General features: G+C 42.4%; 1 protein-coding gene across 1 annotated transcript in view; it reads left to right on the top strand.

Moving 5' to 3' along the window:
- Positions 1 to 25982, top strand: part of LOX (lysyl oxidase) — a 108408-nt gene extending 82426 nt beyond the window's left edge. Inside the window, exons 5-7 of the mRNA XM_078675563.1 lie at positions 10564 to 10659; positions 10776 to 10891; positions 23977 to 25982. Of these exons, the coding sequence (XP_078531689.1) occupies positions 10564 to 10659; positions 10776 to 10891; positions 23977 to 23983 (219 nt within the window). The 3' untranslated portion in view covers positions 23984 to 25982. The remainder of the gene's footprint in view (positions 1 to 10563; positions 10660 to 10775; positions 10892 to 23976) is intronic.
- The last annotated feature ends 299 nt before the right edge of the window (positions 25983 to 26281 follow it).

The raw sequence follows: 26281 nt of genomic DNA, 5'->3' as shown, positions 1-26281 counted from the left end.
CTTCGAAGAGAATCACATCCTCTCCCAAGACCTTTGGCAAGAAAATGGTCGATTATATCTGAGGTATATCGACGAAATTTTTTTACTTTGGGCAGGTTCTAATGAGACCCTTATTACTTTTCTCAACACTTGGAATCAAGTCACACAGCGTATTCAATTTACTTGGGAACATAGTACATCTTGCGTCCATTTCCTGGACGTGAAAATACTAAGAGAGGTGGGAGACTGGTCCACTACAATCTTCCGCAAGCCCACAGACAGAAACTCTACCCTACATTATCATAGCTTCCACCGGATGGGACTCAAAAACAACTTACCATATGCTCAGATACTCAGGGTGAAAAGAATCGTTTCCAGGCCTGATGAGAGCAAGACTCAGATCAAAATTGTCCTTGAACGTTTACGCGCAAGGGGATACCCTACCCCTATTTTGGATTTGGCTATCCAGCGAAGTGAGAAACTCAGTAGAGCATCTTTGCTACAACCGAAGCATAAGACCCCCACCGAACGTATGGTGGTAGTCTCTAAGTTTTCTAAAGCCTCTTCACAATTTCAAAGGATCATTCGTAAACATTGGTCTATCTTGACACATGAGTCTGATTTCAATGGTTTATTTTCAGAACCCCCCATCTTTGCCTTCACCAGGGGCAGAAACCTGAAAGAGATTCTGAACAACACCAGCAGTCCCAAATCCGCAGTGACATACAGTGGCTTTAAACCATGCTACAATTGCAGCAACTGTCATAACAGCATCCAAGGCAATATTATGAACCACCCGATGAAAGGTTTCCCTATCAAGTTGAAGGTCAACGCAACGTGTAGCAGCAAGAATGTGATCTACGTTCTTAAATGCCCATGTGGCAAATGCTATGTGGGCCACACTGAGAGAATGATCCGCACGAGAATCTTGGAACATAAAAGCAACATTCGAACTGAAAATCAAAAATCTAGCGTTGCCACCCACTTCCTTGAGCACAGACATACAGTGGCTCAGCTCAAATTCCAAATATTGGAACAAGTTCCTATCACATGCAACAACAAGAACCATCTACTAAAGAGAGAGAACTTTTGGATCCGGTACCTGTCCACGATGGCCCCGTTGGGTCTCAATGATCGTATTGAATTTTTATGTTATTTGTGATTCTTTTTGTCATCTTGTTTTGTTGAATTATCTCTGATCTGTCCACTTTACTTTTTCCTTACTGGTTTGCACCTTCCAAGATGGCCCCCACACTCCATTCATCACGTTTAGTCCTATCTCTATTCTCACTATCGTGTATATTCTGACTTCCTGCTTTCTCACTGCGCGTTCACCTCGTGGAACTCTTCGGAGTCCCGCTGTCACATCCACACGAGTAAGTACCCACGTTCGGGGACTCGTTTTCTTATTGCATGATTGGTGGTGAATACTGGATTACTGAAGATATACTCTATCTTGTGCACCCGTTTGATTGAAGTAGTCACTATATATAGCGTTTCACCATGGTTTAGGGTTCGGTGGTGACTTTTGGTCTTAAGGCTATAGTTTCATTCACAGCGTCATGTATTCTCGCTTCTCTGTCACGCTCATGTAGTCGAGCACGTCTTAGGTTTCAAACACACATTGACTGGGTTTGGACTTTAGTTTGGTTTTTGCTGATATTGTTACATGCGCATCTCATTTGGTTCTTGTATGTTTTTGTTTGTAGAGTAATTCCCCTGACGACGGGCCATGCCCGAAATGCATTGGGCTGTGTGATGTGATAACACACCCGAACATACGTGTGGAATACAGATTATTGTCATGTACCATCTATATTGAAATCCTGATATGGATGTGAATAAATCATACATTTGAACATTCTTTCATCTTGAGTACGAATATCCTCACAATTGAAGTAATGAATCAGACCTTCGGTCCTGTGAAAGTAGTGCGTTGGGTTGTTCTCTCCCTAGGCGGGAGAGCTTCTTCTACTAGGTCTATTGACACACTGCAAGGCTAGACAGTGTTTTCCACCCTCCTGCACACGAAAACTCTTTACAAGTCTTCATCTTAAGGAATACCCTTGCTGTGCGAGTACCACTCTCTCTAACGTGTTCCAAAGCATGTCAGATTACATTTTTGTCCTGGAACATCGAGAGGCATCAACAAGACAAAAGTTCTCCTCCACAGAAACGAAGTGGCCATGTCTTACTCAGTGTCCTAGATTTACGGACTCTTAATGATGAGAGCTAGGGACACAGAACACCAAGATAAACATCAACAACAAAACAAAAATAGGTACAGATCACCAAATTAAACCATCGAGAAAAAATCTGGTCACAGAACACTACGATAAACCATTGGCAAAAAAAAATTTGGACACAGAACACAACGATAAACCAATGACATGAAAAAACTGGTCACAGAACACTATGATAAACTATTGACAAGAAACAAAACTAGTCACAGAACATCATGATAAACCATTGACAAGAAAAATAAGCATTTACAATGCAATAGGTCTCGCACCTGCGAATTTTTGAGCTGTTGGCTTTGTAAATGGCAATGCCTTTAGAAAAATTAAAAGCCATTGTTATTTACACTACCAAAAGCAACACCTATTGCATTGCAAAGTGCACTGTCCATGAGGGGTATAATTATGATCCAGTACTCTCCAGAATGGCTGTGTGCACGTTGAAATTAGCTTAGGGATGCGCGACTGCTGTGCAGGAGACAAGATAAATACATACACAGAGCGCGGTGTCCCTAAGGGAGCGCTGCGCTCCGAAGTAAAAAAAATAACTAAATAAACAGAGCGCTGTGACCCTCAATGAGGGAAGGCGCTTGAGTCAACAAGAGTGTTTGTCTTTCAAGAGCTCTTAAACGCCGATTCGCAGGCCGGTCTCAGGGCAACTGATGGCCCCACTTTTCGGCTAAGTTTTTCTATCTGTTTCATTTTATTGAGATCCCATAAGATGCAAAACAGGTAACGGTCTACTTTCAGCATTCGATCTGGCTAAATATGTTGGCCATTTGAGGAATTATTGTGCGATTTGCATTTACCCCAAGAAACCTCCAGAATTCAGTCTGTATTCAAAGCCTGTGCTAACATCTTTACCGCTTGAACAATGGTGAAAAAGACAACTAATTATAAGCTGTCACTCTCCTGACCCATTTCCCACTCACTGTGCGATTCTGAAGTCAAGAATGTTAACACTTGTGTAGAGTCATGCCCAGAATACGTACCCTAACTTACTCCCCTTGTAATTAGAAATAGAACATACCAACACTAGCGTGCACGCACGCAAGCTTTGTGCATCACGAAAAAAAAGCTGTCGGAAACATGATCCGCCACTACAAGCTCCCTATAGATAAGAAATGTCTTCACGTCAGCTGTGAAGCTAACGACCCAGTCCGGATGGGCCGTCCAAAAGGGAGACAGGGCGGTAAGCAAGAAGCAGCCTTTTCAATGGAAAGCCAGCGTTTAGCATAAACGCTGATGCGACGCAATGAAAATGATGGACGGGGCTTCAAGTCCCCTTCTGAAATCTCCTCGATCACAATAGCCCTCGCAAAGCGTGCTGGGCATGCACGCTGCAAGGCTAGGTGAGACCTAAAAACTGGACACAGAACACTACGATAAACCATTGACAAGAGAAAAAACTGGGCACAGAACACTACGATAAACCATTGACAAGAAAAAAAAGCTGGACACATAATACCAAGATAAATGATTGGCATAAAACACTGCGTAGAGTGCGAACCGGAAAACCAGAAGAGCGTTTAGCACCCACAGCACCCAAGCCTGACACTCACAGTTGAAATTGAAAGCGTATGAAAGAAACATAGCAGAGACAAATGAAAGGATTCAAAAAGCTTCAGATGGAAAGGGGGTGCGTGTGAGCAACTACGGTGAACGCAGCACAAGGAACGGACAGGATTCACACCTAGATAACCATGCACATTGTTTTGAAATGGACCATGGTCCCTCACTCCCATGGGAACAGTTCAGTCAGTAAATGCAACTCAATGTAGTAGAACCTGCATGGACTCTCAGACACACCATACCAAATCCTAAGGGCCTCACTCAGGAGGAGTGGACATGAGGTGCATCAACCGGGCACTCGACATGCTGGAGCACATTCTCTTGATAAGGGTTTGCACAAGTGCAAAGGTGAATATGATGTGCTAAGTCATTATTACAGAAATAGCAATGAGCACTCGTGCAGTCATTTCTCTGATACTAAAATGTACTATAGTAGCAACATTTGATGGCACTGCTCCTAGTGCAATTTTGGCAATATGGCCCCTGATGTGCATTCAGTAACAGTGACCACTACAAGATATCTCAAAGGCTTAACTACTAATATAGAGAGATATTGAAAACGGCGGCACAGGACATCAAGTGTATTCTTTCAACTGTCTCCTGTGTTAAGATAAATGTATCTAGATCTAAGTATTATCTAGATCAGCTAACTTGTAAATACAAAATATGGTTAAATGAGTAGTGAACTGTTAATTGAAAATGAATAAAGACAAAACACAACTTTGCTATTTAAAGCATTTAGATTGTCGTGCAGTTCCTAGGAATCCCCCAGGAGCTGTGCGATTTGGATGACCGAAACTGAGGGCTTGGTGTCCAAACCGACTCCGGACACCCCAACAGGATATGTCAGCTATTAGACCAGCTAGCTCTACAGTGCCACTACCACCCCACTGTATTCTACAGTGGTGTAGGTAGTTTCTGGCAACCACTGAACATGACAACCATGATTCCTCAGGGACAGTGGAAAACAGTACAACACTTTTTGCTAAGTTACTCGTGCTTTCTTATTCTCAGGAAATACACAAGATGGCGATTAGGATGTTTTCAATAAGTGTTTATTAGTCCAGCGACAGTCCTGTGTAAAACATATTTGCTGCGACAATCAGGAGACAGAAGCATACAAAAAAATTGCAAGTGCTAATATGGTAAACAGAAGATACATTTGTTCAATAATGCTAAAAAGATGAACATATACACTTCAGGTCAAATAGAAGCATTTGAATACTCCTACAATGCGAAACCTATGTAATTTGCCTAAATGTACCTGGCCTAGATATGTAGGTGTAGCATGTATATGTGCATATGTGTATGTAGCCAAGAATCCACTAGGGAAGCTCTAACCCCCTCACCTGATGGTAGAGAACGAAGGACCCCTTCTCTGCTCCAAGGATGACACACCGCAAGGGATTTCAGACCGCTGCTTGTCGAAAGAATCAGCATGCAGGACCCTGTGTCAGCTTGCAAGGAATTTTCCTCTAATTTTTCTGGGGAATGAGGGTCTTATATACTAGCGTGGACACTCCAGGGTTTCTTCTAGAATCAATATATTTTGAAAACAATCATAAATGTCTGAAAAAAAATAATACATGTTTTGGAAACAATCACCTATGCTTTTCTAAACAAATGTGATCATGCACAACTTGCGGTTGGCCAAGGATGAAAAAAAGTGGTGACCCTTATACAGAGTAAATATGCTATGCCTGGGATATGTTTATGTACGTGAGGTACAGCAATATTTTCATAATATACCAAGAGCCTCTTGCAAAGGGACAGAACTAACTACTAGGTAAAATGTCACCCTTCAGGACCGTTATTGTCGTGTGGATGTGACAATGTATGTAAAAATGGACATACATGGCCGGACTAGCCTAACGTACATGACAAGATAAATTCTAGAAATGACAAAACTACAGAATCCTAAACACAGTTTATATTCCACAGACAACTTTAATACAAGTGGCCTACTTATAACCCAGATTAAGGTTGTGGGTCTCATTCAATTTACTGATCAATTGTTATTGGAATACAAAGAGAGGCAGGGTGAAGTAAAGCTGTTCATCTTGGTTTTATCCCAATGGCACTATGCTCCCTGCCTCTCACAAATTTGAGATCACTGCTATCTCGCCAGTCTCATAATATACCATTCACCAGTTCTGTTAAAGCCCTTTTGAACATGATCTGTTTCTTCCATTTTGTACCTTAAATGGTAATCTCAGTACATCTAAGGTGGCCATGGAAAATTGTCCTGTGGATGTTTCTTCAAATGGTAATGCAAATTTGATCACAATCATGATTGTAACCGCTCTCTACATCTTGCCCTTGAAATTATGTACTATCCTCAAAACGTGTCATATTATTTATAAAGCAGTGATGATGAAGTCCTTATCCTTCTTGCACAGAATCTAGCAAAATCTGTCAGGCAAGTCTATCAATCACCATACCGGAGCAACAAAGGTGTAATAATGAAAAAATTGAGAAATTAACCTTCTGAGATTATACCCATAGATTGCCAAAGAGCATTTCCCTTTAAATTAGACTTGTCACGTCTCTGGAAGAGGCCCCTATTCCAGTACATTTCAGTACAAGGGCCTACACACCATAGGGATCTGGGATCTTAGTGCGATCTTTACTCTGAGCACCAGTCCCCCTTCTCTGCTTCTGTTACACATGGTATTCATTTGGCTCCGTAGGCCAACTTAATCATTTGATTGATTACTCTCTCCCTATGTACACCATTTTGTGGCGTTTGAAATCTAGGTTTCTTCTCTATATGCATTAAAATATAGAAAAAACAATACTACAAGACACCATGAACCAAACTGCTGAAAGAGATAATGCCGACTTCCAATTCTTCACTCAGTTGTATTAATCTCTGAAAAGTACCTTAAAGCTGTTTATTCCCCCATGGGGGTAATGCCAAAATACCCAATTTACAATGCCACTTGTGCACAATTGTAAAGGGCAAAATGATAAATGCAAATGGGCGCCGGCAGCTTCAGAGCCCAAAAGTCCTAATTCCCAGCCGTGACCTGTGGGTAGAGATAAGTCCAGGAAGCACCTGCAGATGCTATCCTTTCAGTTTCAGAGCATCCCTCCACAAGGTGGAGGGTGTGTTCCAGCTGCACTGCCATGCTGTACGTGCTACCTGTTCCATGTAAGTGATACGCCAACAAATGATAGATGGAATGCTGAATAAATCAAACATTCAGCCCCAGTCAAAAAGTCCAGCCTGAACTGCCAAGCCAGGTCCTCCCTGGAACGGAAACAAGCATCCTGGAACCGATTTCGGGGTATTACCCCTTAACAGCCAGGCTAGCTTGTATCCAGTGGAAAAGTGAGCCAGGGACCCTTGTCTGGGCATACCCATCCCACTTCCATGTAGGCATTGTGATGGAGCCCTGATGTGGGCGTTCAACAGGCTTCCTTCCCCATACCCACATCTAGCATGGTATCAATGCTGACATTTACAATTCCACCCCTGAGTGGACGGTGGGAAAGTAAATCTGTACTCAAGTGCTAATGCACTTAAAGAGTAGTCAAGGAAGGGGTCTGCAAAGCAATCCTGTGAATAATCTGTCCATTGTCACATTGTGACTTCCATTGAAGCGGTTTCAGGACAGCCACAGGCAAAGGTGGGGGTGGCAGGACTCTATTTCAATCAATCAAAGTTCTCGTTGAGCATGCCTAGTCATCCTGAGACCTTACGGCACTGGGGGGGTGGGGGCGTTCTGCATTTCAGTATAACAGCTAGATCTTGAGGTCCTTCCTGAATTGAGGCAGTGAGGGTGATTGCCTGAGATCCAGATGAAGGGAGTTCCAGGTCATTGCGGCTAGGTAGGAGAAGGAACCTCCTCTGGCCATGGTCTTGCTGATCCGTGGGAATATGGCCATGGCCATGTTGGAGAGGCGGGAGGTATCTGGTGGGGGTGTAGTGAGAGTGTTCTACCATCTGCACCAGACCTGCCTCAGGCCCAAAATTTGCACTGGAGAAACACGTGTTTACGCACACCAGTTTGCACCTATGACCCATTTTGCACAAGAATGATCCAATGCTCTAAATGCGACTTTTCCCAGATCCACCCTAGTGCAATCTGGCGAAAAAAGATTTGCAAATAAGGTCCTGAAGTGGCTCTCGTCAGCTTAGTTAATTATTTTTTTGGGAGACATTTTAGTATAAAACTGCATTTGCTGGTTTGATTTTGTCAAGCATGTTTATCCTCCAAGACAATTTAGCCAAATCGTACTTCACTGACCTGAATTAGCATGGTCACAAATTGTATTGTAATTGCATTTATGTAGCGCTTACTACCCCTGACGAGGCTTCGAATCGCTTTTTCGGCGGGTAGCACGCTACTCCAGGACCCATAGACGATTAGTGTTGAATTAGTATAGTGAAACATGCAAGTACATTTTAAGTGGTGGATAGGTTAGTCAGTTATTTGGATTTGGAATGATAGCAGAAGGATAGAGGAGGACAAAGGTTTGTATTTATTTATCGCTCGCTTGTTGAAGCATGCTATTCAGGAAGCCTATAAAGGATTAGTGGTGAATTAATATGGTGAAATATGAGGTAATTTCAGTGGTGGATATTAGTCTGTTACATAGAGTGAGAAGGATAGCGGATGGATAAAAGGGGAAGAAAGATTTGCATTCATATAGTACTTGTTACCCCTGATGGGTGTTGAAGCGCTTTTCTGGCGAGTAGCACGCCACTCCGGAACCCATAAAGGATTAGTGTTGAAAATTAGTATAGTATAAATATGAAGTAATTTGAGTAGTAGATATGTTATTCAGTTATTTGGGCAGTATATTAGTATAGCTGAATATGGAATATGGAATTTGAGAAGTGAACATGTTAGTCTGTTAATTTTGTTTGAAAAGGATAGTGGAGGGATAAAAGAGTGAAGGATTTTTTTTAAGGTCTTAGCAGTAGGAAGAGGCTTTTGGATGAGTAAAAAGGAGTTTTTGAGGGAAGGAGTCAGAGGGGAGAGTTTAGGAAGGTTTGTTTTAGGGGATCGGTGTAGTAAAAAGAGGTGTCAGATGATGCAAGGAGGGGTAGAGCAGAAGAGAGTCTAGAAAGGGTTATTTTGGCGATCATAGTAGTGGTATGGGGTTTGGGATAAAAGAGAGTGGATGTAGAGGATATATTGATAGATGTATAGGATGAGAGATAGGGTAGTACATTAGAAGGAGTAGTAGAAAGAAGTTTGAGATGAGTCAGAAGGTTGGGCTAGAAGATATATAGAGCGAAGTATAGGCTGAGAAATAGGCTAGTGCATTGGAAATGCTAAATTAGAAGAAAGTGATAAATGTATAGATCCATAAGTACATTGAAAGTATATAGTTACATAAAGGAAGTAAGTATATTTAGATTAAATATATTGATAGAGGCACAGGATGAGAAATAGGGTAGTGCATTGAATATGATTTTTCAGGAGAAAAGTAACAGACACACAGATCCAAGTACATGGAAGGTACATAGATGCACAATGGAAGTATGTACATGTAGACCAAAGATGATTTTCGTTGATTGATTAATATTATTATTATTATTATTATTTTTTTTTCTCTTAACATAATTATTTTACATGTTTTATAAAGTAATACATAAAGATAGGTACATATCTATAGTGAAAACAAATGCTTATATATTGAGGGATATGCTGTAAATGTATTTTTCCGTATGGTGCTTATGTGGGGAAGAGCCATATCTTGAGTAGTTTTCTGAAGATAAGGTGGATCTTATGTTGGGGGGTAAAGAGTTCCATAGTTTGGCTGCTTGAACAGAGAATGATGTGCCACCCATGTTTTTTTTCTTGTATGGTGGGATTTTGAGGCGAGATGCTCCTTTAGAGCGGAAGTTCCTTTGTTGAATGTGTTTGGTGATTTTATTCCTGATGAAGAGTGGTCCTATTCCATGTATTGCTTTGTGGGTAATACAAAGCAGCTTGAACGTGGATCTTCTGGCAACCAGTAACCAATGCAGGGCTTTCAAGGCAGGGGAGATGTGGTCTCGTGGTTTGATATGCAAGAGTAGTCTGGCAGCCGAGTTCTGAATCCATTGTAGTCTTTTCATGGTCGTTAAAGGTGATCCGTGGTAGAGGCTATTGGCGTAATCGAGTTTGGATAGAACAAGGGAGATGATAGCTTGGACCTTGTGTGGAAATCCCAAATGAGGGAAAATTAGTTGCAGCGTTTTTATAGTAGCAAAGCTTGATGTTGCTAGTTTATCCACTTGGACATTCATCGACAGCTTGGTGTCCATGGTCATTCCGAGGTTTCTTACTTCCTTCGATACTTTAGGCAGTGATCCCAGTTCATCAGGCCATGCGACAAGGGGGTTGTAATTTTTCCAATCGCTACACGTGAGTATTTCAGTTTTTGAAGCATTCAATTTGAGATGGCTCCAAGTCATCCACTGATCCACGGCTCTGAGACAGCTGAAAATTGGTGATTTTCCAATGTCTTTGGGGCATTCCAGCTGAAGGAGCATTTGCGTGTCATCTGCATAGTTGTAGCACGTGAGGTGAAATTTATTGATCAGTACTGGTAAAGACTTCATGTAGATGTTGAAAAGTATGGGCGTGATGATAGAACCTTAAGGGACCCCTGCTTTTGTGAAATACGGTTTGGACTGGAAAACTTGGCCTTATGGGCCGAGCTGCGCAGGGCCGCCTGAAATCTCCGGGTTCACCTGAAATGCACAAACAGAATTAAGTGTGAAACATCCTCCACTCTGCTAAAAAGTAATCATTTACATCTGAAATTGTTTTAGGGCCTGAGTCCTGGCTGTTATGACACCTACAATGCGGATATCGACTGCCAGTGGATCGATATCACGGATGTGAAGCCTGGAAACTACGTCCTGAAGGTATTGCAGACACCTCCCTGAAGCTCAAAGATGCTAGATAGAAGGGGCTTGTTTGGAGTCAGGCATGGGGGATCCTGGTCTAAAACTAAGGATGCAATTGTGCTTTTCATCCACAGGTCAGTGTCAATCCGAACTACATTGTGCCAGAGAGCGACTATTCCAACAACATTGTGCGCTGTGATCTTCGCTACACAGGCAACTATGTGTACACATCCGGCTGTACAATTTCTCAGTAAGTAAATGCTGTTACTTTGTAGTTTGGACAATGACACAAAACCATCATAGTTAATTGCACTAAGGTGAATCAGTTGCATGTCACTTGTACTATTCTATGCCACTTCCTATAAGCGAATGATGTGGAAACAAAGGGCTGAGTAGAAAGAATGGCTGTGCTTTGGTGTCAATGCATGCAAGAAATGCAGCTCAGATGGTGCAGTTGTATTGAGTTATCGTGAATGGCCAAAGAAAGGGAATTTCCAGTGAGTTTGCCATCCTTGGTCAACTCCTATGTCGCTGTTGCTTTTTATGGGCCTTACATCATTTCTGTTTATTATTACCCCTTGCGCAATGGTGTAGCCAGCGTGACATGGGCCCTAGTGCAAGAAAGTAAGGTGCCCTCCGCCCGCTGACTGAACTGTGAAATACACAATAATTAGGGATCACTGGGCCCTTCAGACCCCTGGGCCCTGGTGCCACTGCAGCAGCTGCACCAGTAGTCACTATGCCCCTGCCCTTGCATCACACACAACCTCACACCTCAGCCTCCAGGAGGGACACTGAATCCTGCAGTGGGGGGCAGAGAAATACCAATATAAAGGAGAAAGGATGCTGGGCTGGCTCAGAGGTAGAGCCACAATCATCTCGTTCACAGCAGCTTTCTCTAAGCAGGTCTACTAAAATCTCAACTAGTTGTCACTATTACCAACATTCCAGCGGCGATCCTAAATGGTAATTTTGATTAACGTTAAAAAGTATAATTGACTTGAGTCCTAACGAAGCCGAGAGAATGCCCATATATTTCAAGAATATAAATGAGTCACTGGGCATTCTCATGCACACCTAATGGTTTCTAGACAAAACAGTTAGAATTAGCAAGCAGATAATTGCAGTAAAGAAGGTGTACCTCACCCACACACTCTCAGGGCCGGCGCTAGGCATGGGCAGTGTGGGCAGCTGTACAGGGCCCCGCTCTCAGCTCACGAACACAGGGCCCCACACCAGTGTGTCACAGCAAGGCTACAGCACCGTGTTCCGCTCCTGACCCCTGAATCACTAATTTGAGAGAAAGGTTGCTCCTTGTAATTGTGCCCACAGGAGGGGCCCCTCCCCTAGGCCTCACAACCATGGTATAGCGACGCGAGACCTAGCGGAAGGGGGCCCTCCTCTTGGCACAGTTGCAAGGCAACACCTTTTGCAGGGTTGTCCTGCTGCCCATTCAGAGGCACCATAGGGCGCCCATTGTCCTGCAGCAGTTTTAAACCTACCTTTTGAAAAGCAACTCTCACGCATTCAGCCCATTATGAGCTGCTGAGAGGTGCTTATACGTGCTGGCTGAGAGGGAGGAGCTGCAACCCGGAGTGGTCTGTACAAAAAACGCTTCAGGACCAGGGAAATCTACTGAGATGCAAACAGCTCTCTCTGAATGTGTAAGGCTGTATGCAAATTAGAGGGGCCCCGCACACTGCGTTTCTGCCCAGGGACCCCAAAATCCTAGAACCGGCCCTGCACACTCTGGGCCAGATTTACAGATATTTTAAGCTGAGTTTTTGGTCTCAAAAGTTACGCGGCTGCGAAGAGGCCTCTTTTTCATTTACTTTACAGCGCAAAATGTTTGCTTTACTCTGTGTGAAAGGCGTGTTCCATGGGTGGTGCATAATTTCTGCGCAACTACCAATGGCTTTTGGAGAAAAACCCTATAAACTAACAATTGAAGACAGGACTTTGCCCCCCAAAAATAACTCCACTTGAGAGCTGGAATTAAAAAGGAGAAATGTTTTTATTTCTCCTAACTTTTCCGAATATGCATGAGTGCTGCAATGTACAGCACACATCCCACGAGGGGAACGTTATAAAGTCTGTCTAAGCATAGTATTTTGTACTGGAATGGTGCCCTTCCAGTACAAAACCTATACTGGACTACCACAGACAACTTCACACTACGGCGTAAAGGTGTGTGCGTGGCGCTCGGCAGTTTAATAGTGCGCCAGTGCTATGGAGAGAGCAGGATTTTGCCATATTTCTGTAGATATGGCACTTCCCTGCTCTCTCCCTGTTATGCAACTCAGAAGCTATGGGTGCTGTGCTGTGTTGTTTGACAGTTTTGTAAATCTGGGCCTTAATATTGTGATAATCACAAGCAGTAGCGGTCGGCAGTAGGTGTTTCTGTAGGGCGGTGACGTGGGAAGGGGGAGGGGCAGGGTGGGAGGTAGAAATGTATGGAACACGGAGTTTTACAGGTAAGTAAACATTTAAATAAATAAAACGTATTTTGTTGCGCGCACTGCATCACATTTTGTGATACAGTGAGCGCAACGAAATTCGTTTTATTTATTTAAATGTTTACTTACCTGTAAAACTCCGTAATCCATACATTACTACCCCCACCCTGCCCCTCCCCCTGCCCACGTCACCGCCCTACAGAAACACCTACTGCCGACCGCTACTGATTACAAGTGAGTCTTAAAAAATCACTTCGCAATTGAATGGACAACCCCGATGCAGGCTCACAGTGTGACAACATCTTACTCAACTTGTGAAATAAACAAGTACAATAGGGCTATTATCTCGCTGGCCCTGATGAGTTTTGAGATAAGTCTCAGCTTTCTCTCTCAGGAACAAGGGTGAGGCCACTTGGTTCCCCCTTCCCCCTTTCAATGGCAGGCTGTAGGCCCTACAACAAAGTGCTGGACAGTTTTTGACCTCCAAGGAGCTGCCTCCACTTGCTGCAGTATCTCTTTATCTCCTACCTACACCTCATTGCTTTCTTGGAGCGCGAGTGTATTTGCCTATGCAGGGAGGGTTGCTTTGAACAGCCTTGCAAGTGAGATCCAGATGTTCTCATATGTTCCCTGCGGTCAACCTACCTCTTAATGATCGCCAATTGGACGTGGGATGAGGGAAGCAATAGGGCATGTGTGTGACCTGCACAGTCATTGCTACATAGAGGGCACCTTCATAACGCTTAACAAGGTGATTGAGCAATGGGACAGCTGTGTACTTTGTTGTCATTGATTAATAGAGGGAAAAATCTCACCACAATAACAAAGACAAATAGGAGACCCAAGCTCCACGGGGAGTATGAAAAGATTTCCTTTAGCACTAGACAGTAGACAGATATATGCACCTGAAACCCCTTTGTAAATGCAATATGCATCATCATGATCTAGACAACACCCTCCTGCACTATGCCTCATGATGATATAGGCAACAACCTTCTGCACTATGCCTCATGATGATCTAGACATCATCCTTCTGCACTATGCCTCATGATGATCTAGACAACACACTTCTGCGCTATGCCTCATGATGATCCAGACATCATCCTTCTGCACTATGCCTCATGATGATCTAGACAACACACTTCTGCGCTATGCCTCATGATGATGTAGACATCACACTTCTGTGCTATGCCTCATGATGATTTAGTCAAAATCCTTCTGCACTATGCCTCATGATGATCTAGACAACGCTCTTCTGCACTATGCCTCATGATGATCTTGTCAACACCCTTCTGCACTATGCCTCATGTTGATCTAGACAGCACTCTTCTGCACTATGCCTCATGTTGATCTAGACAACACTCTTCTGCACTATGCCTCATGTTGATTTAGACAACACTCTTCTGCATTATGCCTCATGATGATCTTGTCAACACCCTTCGACACTATAGCTCATGATGATCTAGTCAACACCCTTCTGCACTCCTGAAGGGGTTTCTGTGAATGTGTCCGATGAACAGTGCCTGCAGCACTTGTACTGTACATACTGGAAGCAAGGTTCGGCCAAGAATTTCCTTTCCTTGTCACCTGCATATAGTACACCTACATATTCCGGTTTGTTTATATACTGCTTTGTTGACCTCTGCCTGGTGCTGGGTCTCTTGCTAACCCTGGTGGAATCAACTTTGACGAGGTGCCTGCGATTACCCTGCGTGCTTAGAGGCCAGCATCATGGTGGGATTTGAGGCATCTAGAATCCTGCTGGCAGATGGAAACGTCTGCATTCTTGTTATGGTGCCACTGTGTACTTAACCACTCTTGCTACTACAGAGGAGATCTGCTGCTTACGATGGACGCTTGTCTGTTCTTCACCCTACTTATTTCCATCAGATAAGGCTTCTTCTGGAGAGTCTTCATCACTCTCATTGTATTGATCCACAGGAGAAGCTCTTCAGTTCTGCCATAACGGTGTAATAGAAGCACTCAGTTCACTTACAAGATAATGGAGGCACTTTAATGGCCAACTTATACACAATGGCAATTGCATAAGATCTGAGCTCAAGTGACTCCTAAGCCTCAGTTGACTTAATTTCACTTTGTAGTTGGCAGTGGTGTAATGCAAAATGATACCTCCCCGCAGAATGTGACAAGGAACCCAAGTCTCCCACAAATTAGTTTGCCTTAGGGGGCCTTCTGAACGGGTCAAACCCCCCCAACCACTGCAGGGGCAGCAGAGGCCTACATTACACCACTGGGAAGAGGGCACCTGAAATAGTCGGTGTCAATAAGAGGAGTAGGTAAGAAGATATTTATTAGCTATTGCCAAGTTGGTAAAAAGACACAGTAGAAGGGGCAGACGTTGTCAGGTCTATCAACATTTTTCTTATCATCAGGGCCACTGGATTTATGAGGCAGGAGAGGTCCAACATATGTGGCATATGCAGCACATGTAGTATTACTTAATCATTTTTAAACCTGGTAACACTCTCTGGGCATTGGTTACAACTTATTAGTACCATCCAAATATAGCAGTAAGCAACAGACAGGTGTGCAGTCCAGCGTTGCATAGGGCGATCCACTGCACTGCAACACATATTATCAGATTTTTAGTAACCTTTAAACTTTTTGAGCTAGAAACAAAAATTTGCTTTTGTTAAAATCTGTAGATTATGTGGCAGACGATGGGTAATGTGGCAAATGCGGCAAATCTATAATTATGCGAAAATCCCCGTGGCTGCACAATCGCATAATTCCAGTGGCCCTGTTTATCATACATCCTGCCAGCTACCGCCTAGATTAACCTCTGCACTGCCCATGCGCATAAGCAGGTGAGTCACAACTATGTGCAAACTCCTGGGACTAGGGCACGTTCTTGTCGTAGAGTAGTTAAACAGTGAGAAGCTTGGCTAAGCGAAAATACTCCAATACACTTCAGATTCCCTGCAAATCTTTAATCCTGATTTGCAGGTACACATTGAGGGGCTGACCTACTTACTAGGATTTCCGTCTGCATCGTGCCTTGTACTAAGGCTATAACATGAGCGAAGCATGTTTCTCACTGAACAGGCACCACAGACACCCGGCCAGGATAGTACAGTGTCGAATCAATAGATACTGTCTACTCAGAAAACAGAAGAAGTACATACCACAGTACTGATGTGAAACAATAGAGCAACAACGCAGCTGCCATAGAAAATACCCAGATCAACGTGCAAGTGTGCTATGATTAAAGAATTCTTGTGCTCTTAAAAAGCAGGGACATTCTTAATAAGCAATTTGAGGTCCCATCGCTCAGTTCTTAGAGAGCCCACAAATTAGTCATCAACATAGCCATGATCTCAAAATGAAACCAATTTCTAAATAATAGGAGTGAAAAAGAAATAATTGTGGTAGTTGTGATATTCAGGTTTTTCTGAATAGTGACAGTGTCATTTTAGTTGGAAAGACATTTCTCAGAATAGTTATCCATTCTCGAAAGTGACGAGATATGGGATCAGGAGAAGTAAAAAAGTACAGCAAGTGGGCATTCCTATTTCTCCAGCAAGGTCACTTACACGTATCTCAAAAAGGGTAGATAAGTGAACAACAAATGCTCCAGGGATTTTCTCACTTTGATGGTATGATTTTCTTCCTATATTTTCCAAATTGTTATTTCATGCGGGCGAACATGTGTTTAAATCTATCACATTTCATAGATTTATTTTATTTATATTGGCAACAAATGCCACAAGAATCATGACATATCAAATTTAAGATATACATCAGCTTGTTGCAAGTCAACATAAGAGTGCTGGATTTTGAAACATCAGCATTGCTGAAATGTATTGATATGGGTCAAACATCTTATGGTTTTACGTTTGCAGGTAAATCAGAGCTATTATCTTTTCCATATCATACAGTATGGCTGTATGGCCAGATCAGCCTCCCTTTCTCTTAAATGCTCCAGTACAATGTTTCAGAGCGAAGATCCCCAATGTTCATTGTAAAATACAAGGCAAGGCGAGGGCCTGCAAAGATAACATGAAGCACATATTGTGGAATCCACTGGTTTCGTGGTCATCTCTCTACCGTCCCAATCACGAGTGAGCAGGATTTAGGTACAGGGACACCATGAGGACGGAAACAAGGTTTTCTGCTCCAAATTCTGCCCCTAAATCTGACTAGCCGGAGTTAATCTGCCCTAAATGAGGAGTACAATGGGGATAAACCAGCCAAGCAAACAAACAGGTCTTGATTATCTTGAAACACTGTGGGTTGGAAACACAAAGGCATAAAGACTGACATATATTGTAAATGTCCTCATTTACGTCCGCAAGGTATTCAAAGCGACGAACTTGCAGTCATAAATTCATCAACTCACGACAAACATTACCCATAAAAGCATAAAGTAATCCATGAGTAAATCACACACGGGAGTTGGGACGTGGATGTTCCAAAGCGGGATTTCCCTTGAAAATCTTCTCTGATCCCATCCCAACCGGGAAAAGATTACATATTTACACCTGTTGAGCATAGGAGTAAATTCCTTACCAGGGTGCAAATGAGCACTCTCAAAATCTGTGGGTGCTGGAGAGAAATGTTTTTATGAATTGACATTTTTTTATTGCGGAGAAAAAACCCAACAATCGTGCCATTGGACAAAATTACTAGAATCCTACAACACATAATTGTACATTGTGTACCATTGCACATTGGAAAAATGCCTCCGCCAAAAAAGGGAAAAAATGGAATTCACAAAATTTCCCATGCTTTTGCCTGGAAAGCTGTGAGTTTATACATATTTCCCGTCATATTCTGGAAGAGTTTTGTGGGTGCTGCAAGCCATAAAACCACACCATTGCGAAGTTTCAGTTGAAGTTTTATGATGTTCTTTCTCAAATCGGACCCTGTGAGCCTACATCTTTAAGGCATGGGAATTGGCGTATGTGTTTGGGCAGTGATTGTCCAAAAGGGAAAGATAGTTTCCTAATGGAGAAAGGAAAAAAAAGTTAGCATGTGTATTTGTCCTTGCATAGGGATTTTTAGACGGGCAAATATAAAAATGTACATTTCGGAATGCTAATATGAAACTCACAATTCCAGGAGTGCTCGTTAACGCTGTGCTCCTGGTAACCTCTGTGAATACCAAAAAAACGCAAATCTGCTCCAAAGGTAGATCTAACTTACATGCCTATTTTTTTGTAAATCAGGCCCATAGTGATTGGAAGTGGATTACAAGCAGGAATACATCTAGGGACATACGTATAGAACTCGATATTGGTCAAGGACAGCAGATCACCTAGTGTTGGGATTTCTAATTCACTGCATCACCATAGACCCACATTAGTCTCCAACTTAACTCAAGCTTTCATTCTACTCTTGCATTGCCTCAATGGTGTCGGGCGCCTTTTTGATTCGCTTACGTTATCAAGAATACTTTTACACAGGATTACCTTTACAGAAAACCCCAAACATAATGTAATTAACAATGGAAAGGCTCTAAAACCAAAACTGCTACATCATATTCGTTTATATCGACCTTCTCCTAAATTTACTCTAACCCTAAATTGAACCTAACAGTAACCTTTTGCCTATAATCCTATGTTTATTCCAAACCAATACTTTGAATTTATCACTTGCACTAAACGTTCCGTTATTCCTTAGCAACGTTAATCATTTATAATTATATATTTAATTTTCTTTACCTGATCTCAAAATTAATGTGTTTTAATATTTTTGTCATTTTGGCAATCTTATTTTGTTTTGTTGTAATTACTTTTCTCTCTAGTGCTTTCTATACAAAGGTATTTCTCAATATGAACTTTTCTTTGTAGTGAATCCCGGTATTCATACTGTAAGAAATCTTATTATTTGGGGTGAATGACTACCCAACTCGAGGAATAACCACAACCCTTGTCACAGTGAATCCTCAAAGTCACTACATATACCTGAGCTCAACTGTCAGGTAGCTATGACACAGAGCAGACAGGCCTAACTTAACACAATGTGTAAAATATCTATGCAGTACTAAAACAGTAATAAAATCAAAATGCAAAACAATGAAAATCCCACAACGAATCAGAAAAACAGAGCACAAATTAAGAATAAAAATGACAACAAAATAAGAAAAATACAATAAGGGATTTGAAGATATGATTTTTTGAAGTTTGAAGTAGGAATAGTGCCAAGAAGTGAAAAATGCCAATTATAATCAATGATCGCAGTGGATGGGACCCAGGTGACCACAATGGAGCATGGGTAGGATACTTCTGACTTTAGTCCATTAAATCATAATCCACTGCAGAAGTACACTTCTAAAGGCCCCCAGGACCTCAGGAGAGGCACTTAGAGACTCACAGGGTGTCAGGCAGAGGCCAGGCCAATAGCAGGATTCAGTCCAGGACCAGTTGTTATTGATCAGCTGGGCAGTTACAGGAAATACCACCTATAGCTTGTTGCATCCCTGTAGCTTGACCAAGAGGTCTGCAATTGGACCCTCTGAATTCACTTCTTTGTCCTGAGGACAAGAGAGAGCAGGTCTAGTCCTTCAGGCTATTCTCAGGTCGCAGAAAGCAGGTCCACTCTTTTTCTGAACTTCTTCAGGTGCAGAATTGTTCTGAAGTGGGTGACTGGAGGTGCAGCATTTATGCCTGGCATGATCTAGTAGGTGGAAATCACTATTGGGCACACCCTAACAAAGGGGGGATAATGTTTACAGTAAATAACGAGTATGACATTACTGTTTATGTCTGAATTAGTGTCATTTTTTTCTACTAAAGCCTACATCACTGTTTAAAAATTGCTGACAAAAATATCACCTATCATATCAATTCTTTTTTTTTTTTAAACTTTAGATACTCTTGCAAAGACTTCTATATCTAATGTTTATATACAACTTTGCTATTTATGCTCAAAGGAGTATTTACCTACTTTACTATATAAAGTAGGTAGGTATAATTAGCACCTAGTTTCCTTCGGAAGAGCGTTTTTTCATTTGCCAATATTTTTGGCGTTGTTTGCCGGATCGTTCGAGAAATTTACAAAACGAATACGCCACTCACTTCAACTGCTGTGTTGAAAGTTTTGGGGATAATCAGTCAAGCAGGGGCTGAGAAAAAGAGAGGATCCAAAAATACTTTTTCTCCATATTAATTTCAATAGGAAACTGTATACACGGCTACAGCCCGAACTGCTGAACGGAATTTAGCAAAAAGGTAGCAAAATTTAGCAAAAAGGTAGCAAAATTTAGCAAAAAAGTAGCAACATTTAGCAAAAAGGTAGCTCTTGGTCCAGAAAGCACTCTTTTTGTTAAATGGTGGAAATCCATTCAGTAGTTCCTTGGAAATTTAAAGGTTTCTCACATATACAACTGTGGCCGCAGTGGATCTGTGAACCTTCCCAATCTTGTGCCTGAGATCTGATTGGCTGCCAACTCTTTAAAACAGGAAGTGTTGTCAACCATCTTCTGAATCGGTTGAACTGAGTCACAAGAAAAAACTTAAAAGGAAAGATAAGGGGCAGGTTAGAAACACCCTGACCCCCTAGGCCTGTTCAGGGGGTCCCACAAGGACCCCCAGGGCCACAAAAGCATCACAAAAAACATTTTAGCAGGATCTGCAAATATGGCCGAGAATGTTTAAAAAGAGAAGCACGTGCTTCCACACTCCGTTTACTATAGGCTCCCGTACAGGCCAGGTCCCGGGGGCAATTAAAAATAAAGATGCGGTGGCCCATGCAGGCCCCTGCAGCAGAGGGAACACCACTTCCCCGGGGCTAATTTTGTGAAATTCGGATGGCCACATGCCCCCTGCTGCCCCAGGGACCACCACCTCCCTGGGGCTATTTTCAAAAAGGGAGGTGGGGCCTCATGGCCCCCCCTCCTGGAGCCGTAAATGGCCCTGGGGACTGCCACCCCCCAGGGCCGGCTCTAGCAAGGTCCCAGGGTGCCCACCCCAGGGACATTGTAGTTTGTTATGGGATGTGCTCCCGCCATCCCATAGCAAACAGTGTGCTCTGCTTTGGTCAAAGCAGAGCACACTTTGCTTTTTACACCCAGGGAGCTGCATCTTAGCAGCTCCCTGGGTGTAAAAAGCAATGCTGGCTTCCACAGAAGGTGGGAGGCAGCTGGGACCACGGGAGCTCCTCGCGGTCCCCATTGAGATGGCCATGCCATGGGGCTCGGGGCTGAAAATGGCTCCGGAGGGTGGCCGCTCTGACCCCCTCCCTTTAAGAAAATTTAAAAAAAAGGTTTTAAAAAAAGGCCTTGCCATGTGGGATGGGGCTGCCGGGCCAAAAAATGGCCTGGGACTCCCTCTTAAGAACATGGCCAGGCCCCAGTGACGGGGTCCCACGGAAGAAAATAGGCATCAGGAGGGAGGCTGTGCGGCCCCCCTTCCTTTAAATTTTTATATTTATATATATATATATATATATATATATATATATATATATATATTCCCAACACTGGTCCGTAATTCCAACAAACCGCTTCATTCGAGTGCACACAACAAAGCCATCCATGGGGTTTAAAGCAGTTTTAAATTATTTATTTTCACGCTTTCTGCAGCCTGTTTGACAAATGCGTTTCAGCGTTTCCGCCTTCGTCAGTGTCCGGACACCGACACTGACGAAGGCAGAAACGCTGAAACGCGTTTGTCAAACTGGCTGCAGAAAACGCGAAAATAAATAATTTAAAACTGCTTTAAACCCCATGGATGGCTTTGTTGTATGCACTCGAATGAAGCGGTTTGTTGGAATTACGGACCAGTGTTGGGAGTGTAACTGCGCGTTTCACCACGCGCCGATGAGGCACCCGTAATGTGTGGAGCAACGACGGGTGAAAGTGCGTTGTGGAATATATATATATATATATATATATATATATATATATATATATATATATATATATATATATATATATATATATATATATATATATATATATATATATATATATATATATATATATATATATATATATATATATATATATATATATATATATATATATATATATATATATATATATATATATATATATATATATATATATATATATATATATATATATATATATATATATATATATATATATATAGGCAAGCCCTCGGGGATGGGATCCCTGGGGCTGAAAATGGCCCAGGCAAGGGCCCTGGGGGAAGTGGTCCCCGGTGCCCAAAATGGTTTAGGGAAGGGGGCCCATGCAGCCCCCTTTCCTAAAATATAGGAAGAATAAAAGCAACCAAATCGTAGAGGCCCTGCCCCCTTTCTCCACTACTCTGCAAACGCACCTCCTGGCGTCCTCTTGGTTGGGGGATGAAGTCCCCATCATTGCTGAGGGTCCTTAAGGGCCAACTAGCCCACCTGTTACCTCCAGTAAGCGCCACACAGTGGGATTGCTGAGAGGTGGTTGGGGGCTAGGCCTCTTTTTCTACCACTCTGCAAACACGCATCTCGGCGGACTGCTTGTGGAGCGATGAGGTCCCCTTGCCTCCTGAGGTTCTAAGGACTAAAGTGACTTCATTCCCCAAGCAGAAGTGCGCCTGGAGGTGTGTTTGCAGATTGGAGGATAAAGAGGGCATTGCCACTGAAAATCTCTCAGCAATCCAGCTGTGTGGGACCTGCTGGAGGTAACAGGAGGGGTAGTTGGCCCCCAGGGACCATCAATAGCCAAGAGGACTTCATCCCCCTACTAGTAGTGCATCAGGAGGTGCATTTGCAGAGTGGGGGAGAAAGGTGGCGTGGCCTGCTATCAGATATCAGCAGTCCTGTTGTATGGGACTTACTTGAGGTATTAGGAGGGATAGTTGGCCTCCAAGGACGTCCTTGGGAGCAAACTACCCCTCCTGTTACTTCAAGTAAGTCGCACACAGCAGGATAGATGAGAAGTTGTCAGAGGCCACGCCCCCTTTCTGCGCCACTCTGCAAATGTGCCTCCCAGTGAACTACTAGTTGGGGGATCAAGTCCCCTTGGCTCCAGAGAGACCTTGGGGGCCAAGAAGCCCTCCTTCTACCTCCTGTAAGTCCTACGTAGCAAAAGATCTGAGAGCTGGTAAGAGGCCCAGCCCTGTTTCTCCTCCATTCTGCAAACGTGACTGCTAGTTAAAAAAAACAAAGGTTACAGGGACGTTATAGTTAGGAATTAGCATTTAAAAAATCTTAGAAATTCACTGAAAAAAACAAAAAGTTTACAGGGACATTATAGTTAGACTGACATTTCGCTCGTACAAAACCAGTGAAATTCAGCTGTTATAGTTACCTGAGTTAACTATAACTTGTGTCCCCGCAATGCACTGCTTATGACCTCACATATCACATCACTCATGACATGGTCAGTGACATAACTGATGACATCTCTGATGACATCTCAATGTACCCTTCCAGTGCAAAACCCATACTAGACTCACATAGACACCTTTACACTGTGATGGAACGGTGTGTGCATGGTTCTCGGCAGCCTGATTGTGCACCAACGCTAGGGAGACAGGAGGGTGGCATATCTCTGTAGATTTTGTACTGTCCTGCTCTCTCCTTCTCACATAATGCCATGCAGCATTTTTAGCTGCTGCATTACAAGAGAGTTTAGTAAATGTTATGTTATGTTATGTTAGCTGTTTTTGTACCGCGCACAGCTGCCCCAGCGAAGGGGCGTCCTGGCGCCCAGAGAGGTAAACCACATGATATCTTACGACTGGCACAAACAATTTGCTATGGAACATCAACCACTGATTGAAGGAGGCATGACCAATGAACAAAAGTAATGTAGGGCAGTCCAACCAGGTTTAACTCACAAATATTAAAAGCATAGTTTTGTATGTTCTAACTTTTTGCCTTACATCCGTCCTGGATTTTTAAAAAATTTGAATTCAGAAAAGTAACCTATATTTCTTTTTGTTTCTAGCTACTAGAGTGAAAGAAAATGCATCGACCAAGTGACATTGTTACGAAAGGAGCCATGTATGTAAATTACTAAAGGATTTAAACTCTTCTACCCAATTTACATCTACAAAGAGTGAGAGACTATCTTTCAATGGCCTACAGGAACGAGGAAATGCCTCACAGCAACATGTTCCGATGAATGGCTTCCAAACACAACATTATTTTAAAACTATCAGCAGACAGTAATAAGCTTGATGCGGCCAGCATTGTGTCAAATAATTATATTCAAATCATTGTGGTTATTAAGTATGAATTACTATCTGTTGCCGTTCACTATTCATCAGCTTTGAACAAGGAATACTGTCTTAAAGCAATGGCCATGTTTGGCAGGGATATCTATAACATGTGAATATTTGGGGTAGATTACAAACAGCTAATTCTTGGCGGGAATCAGGGGACTACAGAATGAAATGTTTACATAGTTTGAAGCAATCAGAGCTATGGTATGTAGCCGTTTTACCTACAGAACAGCTTCCAGCACTGACATGCCTTACTGACTGCCATATTGTCTGCTAATCGTTCTGATGTCTCCCATAGATTTCAGCTTATCAAGTGGGAACATCATAAATTAGTTATGAAACCTACTACATTTGACAAAGCACTCGGTTAATTGGTAGCATTGGTACATATATTTACTCTAGAAACAAAGTACATCACTAAATAGGCCACTCATTTTTAACAAGGACTACGTCTGTAAAATGCTGCTACAAGCCTTCATGGCAGCAGTGGGCGTGGCGGTCACATTGAAAACTTTGACTTCAGTCCTAAACATTTTGGGGAAAGAGCAACTTCCCCCCAAACATTTTTCAGGAGGCTTATTTACTATTCTAACTCTAATCCTGTGTTATTTTGGAGAAAATTCAAAATTCCAAAAGTGTCTCTTAGGAGGAGTTGAAAAGTAGTAATTTGGAAATTGAGATAGTGCTGCCCTTCTGACAAGTCCTTTGTGACATACTTTATTTATACATATCAATATTTGTCCTTCCCTCTTTCTCAGAATGGTGGTTCTCTAGTGGGGGATAATAAACCTACAAAAAATATCTGGATGGATGGCTGAACCAACACCAGGCTCTCCCTCCTCCTACTGCAATGTCTGATGGGAGGTCATTTTTGGTGCTAATTCAGCCTCAGCCCTGCCTCTTTCTTCTGCTCTCATTATTAAGCTGGAACTCACCTCACTTTTTGCAATGTTGAGAAATGGAAATGCTCAGACTCAGGAAAGGGAAAGGAAAGCAGAATCAGAATAATGAGGGCAGGTATTTAAATCCGATAAAATATTTCTGCCCATGGCTTTTTTGCATTATTTTTTTCAAAATGTTACTATTAAATTATTGAATAATAAGTATCACCTGCTATGGTTACCCGTACATGGATTCGCTTAACAGAGTCATGATGTAATGTCAATACAATACAATCAGAATCCTTATGAGCACCACAGATACATAAGACCTGATTTAGATATCGGCAAACAGGTTACTCCGTGACAACAGTGACATATACCCCATCTGCGGAAATCTAAATCCCATCAGGCCTATAATCCCGCAGTATAATGAGAATGTTAATGATTTGGTGACGTTTATTTTTTTTTAAATAACAACAATTTTTCATCAAACAACCCAATGATATGTTGTGCAGCAAAAGAAGCTCAAGGAAAGAACACTCCATGGGTTTGCAGCAGATCCTGGAGCAACAAGTAAAGTATGGTAATGCAGACACCTTCTACTGCCTTATACTGGCAAACCAGATGAAACACTGCTTCTAACCTTGGGATTTCGGGTACAAATGTATGAATTCTGGAATCTTTAGTTTTCAGCAACTGGACTAAGTAGGAGAATGAATAACCTGTCAAAGAAAAAAAAGTACTACAAACATGCTTCCCACGAGTCATGAACTGATCTGGCAGGGATTTAACTGCCCACTCCACAGCAAAGGACCTTTAAACTTAAAAATAAATAACTCGAAAACTAACTTTTCTGGATTGGATTTTTTCCACGTATTTTTTTTCCACATTTTTAAGAGCTAAATTGCAAAATGACAGTAATGGAGACAGACAGAATTATGTCATTAACAAAGAAAGAATGCTCTAGATTTGCTCTAGATTTGGTATACCATTATTTTTGAAAGATTTGCTTCACGATTTTTGCACTGTGACATCCTGCCTTTCTGGGCCGCATCTCGGTTTAATTTCCGACTGCCTTATTACAATGCTGGTGGTTGGAAATTAAAGCAGCTGGCCCATAATCCCAAAGGGCGGTTATCCCACCCTT

Source organism: Lissotriton helveticus, chromosome 2_1 (assembly GCF_964261635.1).
Source record: "Lissotriton helveticus chromosome 2_1, aLisHel1.1, whole genome shotgun sequence".
NCBI classification, from domain to species: Eukaryota; Metazoa; Chordata; class Amphibia; order Caudata; family Salamandridae; genus Lissotriton; species Lissotriton helveticus.
The sequence above is the reverse complement of the archived record's forward strand: the minus strand, read 5'-3'. Positions and strand labels throughout refer to the sequence as shown.